Raw genomic sequence first — 15,081 nt, 5'->3', positions numbered from 1 at the left:
GCCTGGGCATGGCTCGAACCCGCCAGCCTCGGTGGATGTGACTGGCGTTGTACTCACTGAGCTATGGGCGCCGAGCCCTCTATTGTCATTTGACGTAATATGTATTTTTCTTCATAGCCTTCATTCCCTCCTAGAAGGAAAACTCCACAAGGGCAAGGATTTTTGTCAGTTTTTCATTGCTATTTCCTCAGGGCTTAGAACTCTATCAGGCCCAAAGTCGGCACTCAGTGCATCTGTTGTATCAACAGTAAGAGCAACAGAATACTGAGTCCTTCATCTCAACCTTTAAAAACAGAATCAAGTTCCTTGGAGCCCAAGTGGACCGCTGCTAAGCATCTGACCTACCCAGAGAGAATGGTGACCACTCTTGACAATTCTTTGTGAAACTCAGCTGGTAGGCGCGCAGGCGGTCCCTTCCCGTACCTCATCTAAGTCAGTTCCGGGACTCCTTCCTCTCGAGCGCCTCCCTCGGACAGCTTCCGCTCGTAGTAGCCGGAACGATTCTGCGTGGCCGCAGCGCGCGGCGGAAGGACTTCAGTGGCGCTCCTAGAGTGGCTGAGCGGGGCTTCCGTCATAGCGTTGGCTGGGCCGGATCCGTGAGTACGTTACGTCGCGTCGAGGCGGGCTAGGATTCCTGGCTAGCTAGGAGACCAGAAAGCTTCCGAAGCCGGGGACGGAGTGGAATTACCCCAGCTGGCCTCCTGGGGAAGGAGGGTATGAGGGAGTGTGTGAAGGCGGGAGGGAAGCGGCCTCCTGGGGAAGCACCCGGGGCTACAGTCTGGGGAATAGCTCTCCCTCCCTGAGAGTGTGCGACTTTTGCGGAATTGTGGAGTTTGTGACCTGCCACCAGCTCTGTGGCCTCGTGCAAGTTACAAACCTCTGAGCCTAGAGTTCCATACCTGAAAAACAGGGATAGTAATCACCCTTGCCTGTTTCACAGTGCTTGGCGGGGTAAGGTGTGAGGAAAAGCTTCATAAATCGCGATGTTTGCTGATAGCATTCCGGGCTCTTGTAATACGAATTCATACCCATACGCTTATGTTAGGGATTGTGGCTTTTCTAGGGTTGTATTCCAGGAAACGGATCAGCGATATTTTGAAGAAGATGGATTATTGGGAAGTCATGGGCCACTGGAAATCTTTCCACCTCCTATTCTCTGTCTCAGTGATTTCTCTTTGCAGGCAGCTCTAATTGAGTCCTTGCATACACTGAGCCCAGAGTCTACCTTCCAGTTTCTACTCTGTTTCTGAACTTGAGAAAATAAATAATAATAAACTGAAAATACAGTATAATTGTTGTGATAGATCAATAGCCACATCTTTAAGAATTTGAGGGTTTTCTTTTTATTTTCTTTTTATTTTTTTGAGACAGAGCCTCAAGCTGTCACCCTGGGTAGAGTGTCAGCGCATCAGCTCACAGCAACCTCCAACTCCTGGGCTTAAGCGATTCTCTTGCCTCAGCCTACCAAGTAGCAGGGACTACAAGCACCTGCCACAACGCCCTGCTATTTTTTTGGTTGTAGTTATCACTGTTGTTTGGAAGGCTCAGGCTGGATTCTAACCTGCCACCTCTGGTGTATGTGGCTGGTGCCTTAGCCACTTGAGCTGCAGGTGCCAAGCCAAGAATTTGAGTTTTAAAACATTGAAAACATAGGCTGGGCTGGACTTAGTGGCTCATGCTTGTAATACTAGCACGTTGGAAGGCAGAGGTGGGTGGATTGCCTGAATTTAGGAGTTGGAGACCAGTCTGAGCAAGAGGGAAACACAGTCTCTCTTAACAGTAGAAAAACTAGCTGGGACTGGATGCAGAGGCTCACTCCTATAATCCTAGCTCCCTGGGAGGCTGTGGTGGGTGGATTGCTTGAGCTCACAAGTTCCAGACTAGTCTGAGGAAAAAGCAAGACCCTGTCTCTACTAAAAATAGAAAAACTGAGACAAGAGGATCATTTGAGCCCAAGAGTTGGAAGTTGCTGTGAGCTATGATGCCATGGCACTCTACCTAGGGGGACAGCTTGAGACTCTTTGTCTCAAAAAAAAAAAAAAAAGGAAAGAAAAACTAGCCAGATGTGGCTGGTACCCGTAGTCCCAGCTACTCATGAGGCCCAGGCAAGGGGGCTCTTAAGCCCAAGAGTTTGAGGTTGTGAGCTCTGACAACTCCAGGGCACTCTGCCCAGGGTGACAGAGTGAGATTCTGTCTGTAAATAAATCTAAATAAATAAATGAATAAATAAACAAATCTAAATAAATAAATGAAAAGATGAATGAATAAATAAAGAAAGAAAACATTGAGAACATTATGCAAGACTTTCTTTTTCCTTTTTTTTTGCAATTTTTGGCCAGGGGCAGGCTTGAACCCGCCACCTCCGGTATATGAGGCTGGCGCCCTACTCCTGGAGCCACAGGTGCCACCCTCTTTTTCCTTTCTTTCTTTCCTTTTTTTTTTTTCTTTTTTAATTGACAGAGTCTACTCTGTTGCTGCAGGATAGAGTGCCCTGGCCACAGCTTAGCTCACTGCAGCCTCAATATCCTGGATTCAAATGATCCCCCTGCCTCATGCTGCCGAGTAGCTGGGACTATAGGTACCTGCCACAACTGCCCAGCTAAGTTTTCTGTTTTCAGTAGAGATGGTCTAGCTCTTGGTCAGGCTGGTGTCAACTCCTGAGGTCTAGTAGTCCTCCTGCCTCAGGCTTCTAAGAGTGACAGAATTGAAAAAAAAAAAAAAGGGGGGCGATGCCTGTGGCTCAAAGGAATAAGGCGCCAGCCCCACATACCGGAGATGCCTGGTTCAAACCCAGCCCTAGCCAAAAACTGCAGGGAAAAAAAAAAAAAGTGGATTACAGGTGTAGCCACTGCGCCCAGCCAAGGTTGTCATTTTTTTTATTAAATTCTATTTTTCTTTTTAGAGACAGGGGCTGGTTCAGTCACTGAAGCTGTGGTCTAGCGGCTGGATTATAGTTCATTGGAACCGCAATTCCTGGGCTCATTGGCTCCTCCTGGCTCTGTTGGCCATGTAACTGGGATTATAGGCCTACACCACCATGCCTGGGTTAATTTGAAAAAAAAAATTTTTTTTTTTTTTTTTTGTAGAAACAGAATCTCATTTTGTCGCCCTCAGTAGAGTGCCGTGGCATCACACAGCTCGCAGCAACCTCCAACTCTTGGGTTTAAGCAATTCTCTTGCCTCAGCCTCCTGAGTAGCTGGGACTATAGGTTCCCACCACAACTCCCAGCTATTTTTTTGTTGCAATTTGGCTGGGGCCGAGTTTGAACCCGCCACCCTCGGTATATGGGGCTGGCGCCCTACGCACTGGGCCACAGGCACCAACCTTAAAATTTTTTTTATAGAGACAGGGTCTTGTTGTCTTACCCTAGTTGGTCTTAAACTCCTGGACTCAAGAGATCCTCCTGCCTCAGACTCAAAATGCTGGGATTACAGGTGTAAGCCACCATGCCAGCTGGTTTTCATTTGTGAAATTCACAATAAATAACAGAAAACACAGAGAGGATCAAAGTGTTTAATTCACTCATTGTATACTATGCTGCTACACTCATCATCAAACTTACAAGGCCACCAACATAGTTAGGATGTTGACATAGCAAAGATGTTAAATTCATTTCACTTCTAATTAATTTAGGATATTAAAGTGGATCACCAGATTACCCAAAACAAATGAATCTCTTACAAAACCAGAAAGGGGTTTATTAATTCAGTGGGAGATATACAGAATTTTAGCTAACAGTTTCTTACAACAATAGGTGCCACAGAAAGCAGGATGCCTAAGAAGCAGTCTCCAACTTGTCAATAGGTTTATAATTCTGAGAGTCCATTTAGAGGTAATTTCTTTAGATTTTTAACTACATTTTTCTATAGAAGCAATGACACAGATAGAGGGTAGAATCTTAGACATGGTCCTCTTCACATAAATTCATTTTTTTTTTTTTTGAGACAGTTTTATTCTATTGCCTTGGGTAGAGTGTGCCGTGGCATAATTGTAGCTCACAGTTACCTCAAACTCTTGGGCCTAGGTGATCCTCTTGCCTCAGTTTCCCAACTAGCTGGAACTATAGGCATGAGCCACTACACTTGCTCCTTTTTCTATTTTTAGTAGAGACTCACTTGCTCAGGCTGATCTTGAACTGAGCTCAAACAGTCCACCTGTCTCGGCCTCCTAAAGTGCTAGGATTACAGGCATGAACAAAAATTCATCTTTGCTCCTGCCAGTGACAGACGTATGCTTTTGTTCTTAATGTCTTGATGCTTAAAATTCCTTTGATTTCACATTTATGGAAGAAGGAAACTAAGAGGATAGGTGGGAAAGTAGTTTATATTGGGGAGGGTAGAAGTGTGGATATGAAGGGATGTTTGTTACTTGGTTGTGAGTAATAGGTTCCCCTCACCACTAATTGGGTCCCTAATTATTAAAGAAGTAGATTGAAGAATGAAGAATCGTGGCTGGGTGTGGTGACTCATCCCTGTAATCCCAGCACTTTGGGAGGCTGAGGCAGGAGGATTACTTGAGGCCAGGAGTTCAAGACCAGCCTGGGCAACAATAGTGAAACCTGGTCTCTATAAAAAATAAAAAACTTAGTTGGGCATGATGCATCACTTGAGCCTAGGAGTTCGAGGCCACAGGGAGCTATGATTGCTCCACCGTACTTAAATCTGGGCAACAGAGTGAGACCCCGTCTTTAAAATTAAAAGAAAACCCAGACTCCATTATCCTGAATATTATCCAGATGAAACCCTTTGTCCTATCTGTTGAATGACTGAACAGATATTTCTTTTGTTTTTTTATTATAATAATGGAGGTCATACTGTGTGTTCAATTTTGTGTCTTTTTTTAAAAATTGTGAGCCATAAACATTTACCCACTTGTAAATAATAAATGTCATTTAGAAATTTTGATTCTGAGAAAATTTAGACGTACACAAAAGTAGAGAGATGATGCAATGAGTCACAGTGTATCTATCACTTACAATAATCAGCAATCGTAGCTAATTCTGTTTTAGCTATACCCATACCCCCTACCCAAATTCTTATGATCTGTCTGGTGACACATCTCCAAAGTGGTTTTGTTTTTTTACAAATTTGTAGAAAGAAACTTTTCTCTATTGTTAAAAATATTTTGTGCATAGCTCTGTGCCTGTAGCTTAGTGGTTAGGATGCTGGCCACATATACGGAGGCGGGTGGGTTCAAACCCGGCCCAGGCCTGCTAAAAACAAGGGCAACAACAACAAAAACATAGCCAGGCATTGTGGCGGGTGCCTGTAGTCCCAGCTACTTGGGAGGCTGAGGCAAGACAATTGCTTAAGCCCAAGAGTTGGAGGTTGCTGTCAGCTATGACACCACGGCACTCTACCAAGGGCAACATAATAAGACTAGCTAAAAAAAACAAAAACTTCGGGTGGCGCCTGTGGCTTAAGGAATAGGGCGCAGGCCCCATATGCCAGAGGTAGTGGGTTCAAACCCAGCCCCAGCCAAAAACTGCAAAAAATAAAATAAAAATAAAAGAATAATTGAGGGGAGATTCCCCCTTTTAAAATTGTGCATAAATATTTATATTCTTTCTTGGAAATAGAAAAAGGTTTCATGAAGATTGTATATTTTTATCCAACAATTATGAAAATGAGCTAGGCCAGGTGCAGTGGCTCCCTTCTGTAATCCTAATGTTCTGAGAGGTCGAGGCAGGAGGATGGCTTAAGTAAGCTCAGAAGTTGGAGACCAGCCTGAGCAAGTGTGAGACTCTGTGCCTACTAAAAATAGAAAAAGTAGCTGGGCATAGTGCTACTTGCCTGTAGTCCCAGGTACTTGGGAGACTGAGGCAGGAGGATTCCTTGAGCCCAGGAGTTAGAGGTTGCATGAGCTGTGATGATGCCCCTCACTCTAGTTTGGGCAACAGAGCAAGTTCAAAAAAAATGACCCAGCATTCTGATTTTTTACCTTTATGTGTTTTCTCTCTCTCTTATTTTCAGATTTAATTGATATGTTTTATAATAAACATTTAGAAAATTTATGATCTAATCTTTTTTTGCAGATTATTGAATAATAAAATCCAATTCTCAAAAATGGATGAAGAACCTGAAAGAACTAGAAGATGGGAAGGAGGCTATGAACGAACATGGTTAGTAGGGTATTATTACCTTCTGTGCTTTTAGATATTGTCTTTTTTTTTTTCCTAGCTTTCTGAAAGTAGATTTTTCATGTGTGAAATTCACCGATTTGCAGTGTACATTCAATGATTTTTTTTTTGGAGTTTTTTGCTGGGGCTGGGTTTGAACCCACCACCTCCGGCATATGAGGCCGGCAACCTACTCCTTTGAGCCACAGGCGCCGCCCTCAATGATTTTTTTAGATTTACTGAGTTGTATTACCATCGCCATAAACCAATTTTTTTTTTTTGAGACAGAGTCTCATTGTGTCACCCTGGGTAGAGTGCCATGGCGTTTCAGCTCACAGAAACCTCAAACTCTTGGGCATAAACGAATTTTAAAACATTTTAACCACTCCAATAAGATCTTCACGCCCATTTACATTGTAATTTCATCCTTACCTCCACCCCCTAGGCAACCACTAATCTATTTTCTGCCTTTTTAGATTTGCCCTTCCCAGATTTTTTACATAAATGTAATCATACATAGTCATGTGCTGTTTGAATTGATGATGGATCATATATATGAGGGCAGTCCCATAATATTGTAATCTTATATTTTTATCGTTCTTTTTTTATGTATACATACACAGATACTAACCATTGTGTTACAGTTGCCTGCAGTATTCAGTACAGTAACATGCCTTACACTCAGGTTGTTAGCCTAGGAGCAATAGTCTGCTCCTGTTTTTCAACTTTTCTATCTCATGGCACACTTAAACCTATACTTAAAATTCACGGCACTCTTAAATTATGTTGACCAATAAAAAGAGTAAAAAGAAAAATAATACACTTAGTGTGCTTTGAACTTTTTTCGAAAATAATTTGATGAAAAAAAATAATTTGATGATCTTTAAAAATTTTCACAGCACACTTGGGGCGGCACCTGTGGCTCAGTGAGTGGGGCGCTGGCCCCATGTACCAAGGGTGGCGGGTTCGAACCTGCCCTGGCCAAACTGCAACAACAACAAAATAGCCGGGCATTGTAGTGGGTGCCTGTTGTCCCTGCTACTTGGGAGGCTGAGGCAAGAGAATCGTCTAAGCCCAGGAGTTGGAGGTTGCTATGAGCTGTGTGACGCCATGGCACTCTACCGTGGGTGATAAAGTGAGACTCTGTCTCCACAAAAAAAAACAAAAATTTTCACAGCACACTTAATATCCTATCACAGCCTACTAGTTGAAAATCACTGGGCTATATCATACAGTTTAGATGTGTAGTAGTCTATATTATCTACATTTGTGTAAGTACAAATGTACTTAGGTACAATGATAAAATTGCCTACTGAAATATTTCTCAGAACTTGGGCAGCGCCTGTGGCTCAGTGAGTAGGGCGCCGGCCCCATATGCCGAGGGTGGTGGGTTCAAACCCAGCCCCGGCCAAACTGCAACAAAAAAATAGCCGGGTCCTGTGGCGGGCACCTGTAGTCCTAGCTACTCGGGAGGCTGAGGCAAGAGAATCGCTTAAGCCCAGGAGCTGGAGGTTGCTGTGAACTGTGTGATGCCACGGCACTCTACCAAGGGGCATAAAGTGAGACTCTGTCTCTACAAAAAAAAAAAAAAAAAAAGAAATATTTCTCAGAACAAACCTCTGTTGTTAAGTGACACGTGACTGTAATATGTGGTCTTTTGTATCTGGCTTTCATTTAAAATGCTTTTTCAAGTCTCATCCATACTGTAGAGTGTACTCAAACTTCATTCATTTTGTTGTTGCTGAATAATATTCTATTATATATGGTTTATATCATGTTTTTGTTTATCTGTTCACTGGTTGGTGGACATTTAGATTGTTTATAATTTTGGGCTTTTATACTACTGTGAAACTCACATGCAAATCTTTGTGTGGGTATTTTCATTTCCCTTGGGTTAATAATCTTTTCAAATAAATAATTATTGCTTATAGGGAGATCCTTAAAGAAGATGAGTCTGGCTCACTTAAAGCTACAATAGAAGACATTTTATTCAAGGCAAAGAGAAAAAGGTATTATAACCTCTTCCTAAATGTGTTACAAAAGGTAGAATATATTTCCTTAAGCCTTTCCTTTTTTTTTGAGACACAGTTTCAGTGTGTTGCCCTTAGTAGAGTGCTGTGGCGTCATAGCTCACAGCAACCTCCAACCCTTGGGCTCAAGCGATTCTCTTGCCTCAGACTCCCAAGTAGCTGGGACTATAGGCACTACCATAATGCCAAGCTAGCTGGGAAGGGGGAGTCAGGGTAGGGGTGGAGGGTCCTTGCTCTTGCTCAGGCTGGTCTCGAACCAGTGTGCTCAGGCGGTCCACCTGCCTGGGCCTCCCAGAGTGCTGGGTGTGAACCACAGTGCCCGGCCATCATTGAGCCTTTCTTTCTGTTCTTCTGTAAACGCACCTCAGTACTTCATTTCAGTTGTGTTTCAGAAAAACTGACCTGTAGCTTTCTGAATAGTGGGAAAAAACTAGCCACCTTGCCTTTCCTCAGCAGGGAAATGATCTTCAGGAATTATCCACAAAGCCTATAATTATATGTATTTCACAAATTAATGATTTACTTCATTAAAAAAATGTGTTGGAAAGTTGTATTGATTATTTGGGGTAGCATATGATAGTCCATAAATTTTTTGTATAGATTCTTTCTTTCCCTTTCCTTTCCTTCCATTCCTACCCTCCACTTCCCTCTGTCCACATATTTTTATTGAAAAAAACTATAATTTATTAATAAATATTTTAGTAGAGTGAGGAATAAAAAAAAGAAAAGAAAGAAAAAACTATAATAAAATTTTTGTATAATTTTAACAGAGTGTTTGAGCACCATGGACAAGTTCGACTTGGAATGGTATGTTATTTTTTCTTTTACTGATACAGAACTATTTAGGATTAGAGAAACATTCTGGCTTGACACAATAGATAATAGTAAGACAATAAACTTTAAAAATTAATACATTAACAATATATACATTAAATATATGAATATTAATATCATTTTTACATCTAAGTCAAAGATGTACTTGAAAATTGTCCTTTTTTTTTTTCCTGGTAGATGCGCCATCTTTATGTGGTAGTAGATGGATCACGATCAATGGAAGACCAAGATTTAAAGCCCAGTAGATTGACATGTACTTTAAAGGTATTTAAATTTATGCTAAATCATTTACATTTATACTGTAGTCACTTAAATTTTTATTAAATTTGGGGAAGAATACTGAATTCCAAAGAACATTTTTAAGGCCAGGCATGGTGGCTAACGCCTGTAATCCCAGCACTATGGGAGGGTGAGGCTCAGGTGGATTGCCTGAGCTCAGGAGTTTGAGACCAGCCGGAGTAAGAGTGAGACCCTGTCTTTATTAAAAATAGAAAACCTAGCAGGGCATCCTGATTGGCACCTGTAATCCCAGCTTCTGGGGAGGGTGAGGCAAGAGGATTGCTCAAGCCCAGGAGTTTGAGGTTGCTGTGAGCTATGATGTGACAGAACTCTACCCAGGGTGACTGAGTAAGATTCTGTCTTATGAATAAATTTTTTATTTATAAAAAAATAAATAAAAATAAATGAAAAACTTTTTTTTTTTTTTTTTTTTTTGCAGTTTTTTGGCCGGGGCTGGGTTTGAACCCACCACCTCCAACATATGAGGCCGGCGCCCTACTCCTTTGAGCCACAGGAACCACCCTATGAAAAACATTTTTAAAGAACATAATAGTTTTTTGTTTTATGTTTTCTTTTTTTTTTTTTTTGGAAACAAAGCCTCAAGCTGTCGCCCTGGGAGGGGTGCCATGGCATCACAGTTCATAGCAACCTCCCACTCCTGGGCTTAAGTGATTCTCTTGCCTCAGCCTCCCAAGTAGCTGGGACTACAGGTGCCCATCACAACACCCACATATTTTTTGGTTATAGTTGTTATTATTGTTTGGTGGACCTGGCCTGGATTTGAACCCACCAACTCTGGTATATGTGGCTGGCGCCTTAGTCGCTTGACCTATAGGTATCGAGCCTATTTTATATTTTTAGTTAATACAAAGTAAAGCTATGTAGAAGTTCTGCTAGAGAGTGTGTGCCATGGCTCAGACCTGTAATCCTAGCATTGTGGGAGCCTGACATAGGATCCCTTGAGCTCAGGAGCTCTGAGAACAGCCTGAGCAAGAGTGAGACCCTGTCTGTACTAAAGATAGAAAAATGAAGCCAGGCACGGTGGCTCATACCTGTAATCCTAGCACTTTGGGAGGCCAAGGTGAATTGCTTGAGCTCATGAGTTCAAGACCAGCCAGAGCAAAAGCGAGACCCTGTCTCTAAAAAAAAAAAAAAGTAGCTTGGCATTGTGGCAATTGCCTGTGTTCCCAGCTCCTCAGGAAGCTGAGGCAATAGGATCTCTTGAGCCCAAGAGTTTGAGGTTGCTGTGAGCTATGATGCCACAGTACTCTTCCAAGGGTGACAAAGTAAGATTTTGTCTCAAAAATTGAAAAATAAATAAATAAAAGTAAAAAAATTTAGTCTGATGTGTGGCAATTACTTCGGAGGCTGAGGCAGGAGAATTCTTTGAACCCAGTTTGATGCCACGGCACTCTATCCTGGGAACAACAGAGTGGGACTTTGTCTCAAAAAAAAACAAGAAAGAAAGAAAAAACGCCAGGTACAGTGGCTTACACCTATCGTACAAGAACTCTGGGAGGCCGAGGCAGATGGATTGCCTAAGCTCAGGAGTTTAAGACCAGCCTGAGCAAGAGTGAGACCCTGTCTTTACTAAAAATAGAAAAACTAGCTGGGCATAATGGCTCATGCCTGTAGTCCCAGCTCCTTGGGAGGCTGAGGCAAGAGGATTGCTTGGGCCCAAGAATTTGAGGTTGCTGTGAGCTAAGATGACCCCATAACCCTCTCTACTCAGTGCGACCTAATGAGACTCTTGTTTCCAAAAGAAAAAAAAAAAGGCTGGGCCTAGTGGCTCATGCCTATAATCCTAGCACTCTGGGAGGCTGAGGTGGATGGATCACTTGAGCTCACAAGTTTGAGACCAGCTTGAGCCACAGCAAGACCTCTTCTCTAAAAATAGACAGGCATTGTGGCAGGTGCCTGTAGTCCCAGCTACTTGGGAGGCTGAGAAAGACAATTGCTTGAGCCCAAGAGTTTGAGGTTGCTGTGAGCTGTGATGCTATGGCACTCTACTAAGGGCGACAAAAGGAGACACTGGGGGAAAAAAAAAAGGCGTCAGATCCTTTAGGGAAATTGTAAGCCACTGTAGCTAATTATCCAAGTTAGGATCTTGTTTTATTAGTCATCCCTTTTCTTTCTTCTCCTCATCTCCCACCCTGCTCCTCTTTTCCTTTTCTTTCTTTTCATTTTTCCTTTTCTTTTATCTTCTTTCCTTTCCTTTTCCTCCTTTTCCTTTTTTCTTTCCTCGCAGTGTCTACTCTATTGCTTTAGTGCAGTGGTTCTCAACCTGTGGATCGTGACCCCTTTTTAACAGTGAAAATATATTCCAGCATTAGGAAGGTTGAGAACCACTGCTCTAGTGGTATAATCATAGCTCACTGCAGTCTCAAACTCTTGGGTTTATGTGATCCTCCTGCCTGAGCCTGCTGAGTAGCTAGGATTATAGGTGTTCACTACCCTACCTGGCTAATTAAAAAAAAATTTTTTTTTAGAGATAGGGTTTGCTACATATCTCAGGCTAGTGTCAAACTCCTGGTCTCCAGTGATGAAGAGCTCTTGCCTCAGCTTCCTGAGTAGCCGGGATTATAGACATAAGCCACCGTGCCCAGCCATTTTCTTTATTTGAATCTTCATTCCCCTTTAACTTAGTTGACTCTTTTTTTTTTTTTTTTTGAGACAGAGCCTCAAGCTGTCGCCCTTGGTAGAGTGCTGTGGCGTCACAACTCACAGCAACCTCCAACTCCTGGGCTTAAGCGATTCTCTTGCCTCAGCCTCCCAAGTAGCTGGGACTATAGGCGCCCGCCACAACGCCCGGCTATTTTTTGGTTGTAGTTGTCGTTGTTTGGTAGGCCCGGGCTGGATTTGAACCTGCCAGCTCGTGCTACAGGCGCCACCGACTTAATTGACTCTCAATTCCTTAGTTTACAGACACATTCATATTATTCCTAATTTATCAAAACCTATCCTCTGGGCGGTGCCTGTGGCTCAAGGAGTAGGGTGCCGGTCCCATATGCCGGAGGTGGCGGGTTCAAACCTAGCCCCGGCCAAAAACCACAAAAAAAAAAACAAACCTATCCTCATTTCTGCTTGTTCTCTCATCTGTCTTTATTGGATCTTTTCCTGTTTAGACTTTTCTGACATGGCTAAATGGTTTCATTTTCTTTTATTATTATTTTTTTATTTTTTTTTGTTTGCAGTTTTTGGCTGGGGCAGGGTTTGAACCCACCACCTCTGGCATATGGGGTCAGCACCCTACTCCTTTGAGCCACAGGCACTGCCCTCATTTTCTTTTAAAAGCTAGCTCAAACAACATACCTCATCACCCACCATTTCAAAGTAAAGTTTTCACTATTTAATATTTTTATTACAGGGCGGTGCCTGTGGCTCAGTGAGTGGGGCACCGGCCCCATATAACGAGGGTGGCAGGTTCATACCCAGCCCCGGCCAAACTGCAACAAAAAAATAGCCAGACATTGTGGCGGGTGCCTGTAGTCCCAGCTGCTCGGGAGGCTGAGGCAGGAGAATCGCGTAGGCCCAAGAGCTAGAGGTTGCTGTGAGTCCTATGACGTCATGGCACTCTAATGAGGGCGGTAAAGTGAGACTCTGTCTCTACAAAAATATATATATATTTTTATTACAGAACATTTTTTAATAATCTACAAGCTTAAAATCATGAGAAGTAGCCTGGGTATGGTGGCTTGGCTCATGCCTGTAATCCTAGCACTCTGGGAGGCTGAGACAGGTGGATTGCCTGAGCTCAGGAGTTTGAGACCAGCATGAGCAAGAGTGAGACCCTGTCTCTGAAAAAATGGCCAGGTCTCTAATAAAATAATTGTAACTAAGAGTAAAAGAGCTATTCCCAGCTACTTGGGAGGCAAGAGAATTGTTTGAGCCCAAGAGTTTGAGGTTGCTGTGGAGTCCTAGCACTCTACTAAGGGTGACAAAGTGAGACAAAGTGTAAGTAGGTTTTACAAAACATTAATCATACATACTTTATATGGTTATTATTTGGCCCTTATCTAGTATTGCCTTTTTGTTTTCTCTAAACAGTTGTTGGAATACTTTGTAGAGGAATATTTCGATCAAAATCCAATTAGTCAGGTACGTAGATAAATGATTTAATTCAAAATTAGATTCCTACTTTGCTGTCAAATATTTATTTTTAAAATATGGGGCATATATATGTGAATTATTAAGTGATCCAGATTATGTACTAGTTTCTGCTACACATCAGTGAAAAGCTTAATAACAATAAAAGTTAAACAGTGTACACTGAACTCATAGGTAAATTTATTTGCCAAAAACACGAGGAGAAAAGTTTCTCACATATTACTTCTATTTTAGTTATTAATTTTAGTTATATAAATTCATATCAAGCAAAAATAATTGGTTATATTAATAATCATTTTTGTTTTTATTTTGAGATTGGAATAATTGTAACTAAGAGTAAAAGAGCTGAAAAACTGACTGAACTCTCAGGTATGCCTAAAATTACCTTTACATGACTCAAGGACTTTGCTTAATTTACTCAACCTTGTAATGTTTATGTGGCTGCTTAATAAGTAAAGCAAAAGCTTCCTGTATCCTTTCTAGGTAAGCTGATTGCAGATACAATTTTTTTGTGCGTGTGTGTTTTTTTTTTTTTTTTTTTTCTTTAGATAGTCTCACTCTGTGTCCTAGGTAGAGTGCTGTGGTGTCTTAGCTCATATCAACCTCCAACTCTTGGTCTCAAGCAATCCTCTTACCTCAGCCTCCTAAGTAGTTGGAACTATAGATGTCTGCCACAATGCCAGGCTAGTTTTTCTATTTTTAGGGTCTTGCTCTTGCTGAGGCTGGTCTCAAACTCTGGAGCTAAGGTGATCCACCTGCTTCGGCCTCTAGAGTTCTAGGATTACAGGCGTGAGCTGCCATGCCCACCTCAGACGGTTCTTTTAAGAGGTCCTGGCTTCGTCTGCCTTCATTTCTGGTAGATTTTATGAGAGGTAACAGATGTCTATCATTATAATAGCTCCAAGTTCCAGGAGAATGAGGTATTTTGTTGGTAGACTTGGATTACATGTCTGTACCTAGAACAGGATAAAAGTAGAGTTAGCATCACATGGACTAAACAGGATTAACATACGCTGGAGGAAGGATAGTTCCCCCAAGGAAGGGATGTAGGGTCAACCTCCGTCCTCTCCCCATCCCCTATCCTAAATTAATAGTAGTTTTCTATGCATGCTAGTGAAGTGATATGTATGATATAAAGATGAAAATCTGGGGAGTCTGAGAGGCCTTTTTTTCTTTTTTTTTTTTAATTTCAAATTAATATGAGGGTTCAAATATTTGGTTATATAATTTATACATGAGAGGTAAAAATCAGAGTTGTACTTGTGTCCTACACCCAGGACGTGTGCTATTAATCCATGCACTATACCCACTGAGTGGGAAGCTACCGAATCCCCTCTTCTCCCTGCTTCTTGAGTTTGAGATTTTTCTCTCACATGGGTCTGTGATTATTAGTCTCCTAGGTTCAAATTGATATTGAGTACGTGTGATGCTTGTTTTTCCAATCTTGTGATACTTAGGAGAATGTTTTCCAAATCCATCCAGATTGTTACAAAGGATCCAAAAATTTCATCTTTTTATGGCTGAATAGTATTCCATGGTATACATATACCAGTTTATTAATCCATTCATGTGTTGATGGGCCCTTAGGTTGTTTCTACATCTTTGTGATTGTGAACTGAGTGGCTGTGAGTAATCTAGTGCAAGTGTCCCTGTGGTAAAATGTCTGTTTTTCTTTTGGGTAAATGCCTAGCAGTGGAATTTCAGGGTGAGAT

The 15,081-nt window shown here is 42.0% G+C and overlaps 1 protein-coding gene across 3 annotated transcripts in view; it reads left to right on the top strand.

Annotated features, from left to right (window-relative positions):
* The first annotated feature begins 484 nt into the window (after positions 1 to 484).
* The window catches only part of LOC128584185 (general transcription factor IIH subunit 2), a 102,988-nt gene continuing 88,391 nt past the window's right edge, over positions 485 to 15,081 (top strand). For 2 of the 3 annotated variants that reach the window (XM_053589218.1, XM_053589226.1), the window contains exons 1-7: positions 488 to 714; positions 6,036 to 6,122; positions 8,051 to 8,128; positions 8,920 to 8,956; positions 9,161 to 9,247; positions 13,310 to 13,360; positions 13,684 to 13,738. In XM_053589218.1, the coding sequence (XP_053445193.1) occupies positions 6,067 to 6,122; positions 8,051 to 8,128; positions 8,920 to 8,956; positions 9,161 to 9,247; positions 13,310 to 13,360; positions 13,684 to 13,738 (364 nt within the window). In that variant the 5' untranslated portion in view covers positions 488 to 714; positions 6,036 to 6,066. Of the gene's footprint in view, positions 715 to 6,035; positions 6,123 to 8,050; positions 8,129 to 8,919; positions 8,957 to 9,160; positions 9,248 to 13,309; positions 13,361 to 13,683; positions 13,739 to 15,081 lie in introns of all 3 variants that reach the window. The other variant, XM_053589208.1, reaches the window with a different exon arrangement.

The sequence above is a fragment of the Nycticebus coucang genome, chromosome 1, assembly GCF_027406575.1.
Source record: "Nycticebus coucang isolate mNycCou1 chromosome 1, mNycCou1.pri, whole genome shotgun sequence".
Lineage (NCBI taxonomy): Eukaryota > Metazoa > Chordata > Mammalia > Primates > Lorisidae > Nycticebus > Nycticebus coucang.
The sequence above is the reverse complement of the archived record's forward strand: the minus strand, read 5'-3'. Positions and strand labels throughout refer to the sequence as shown.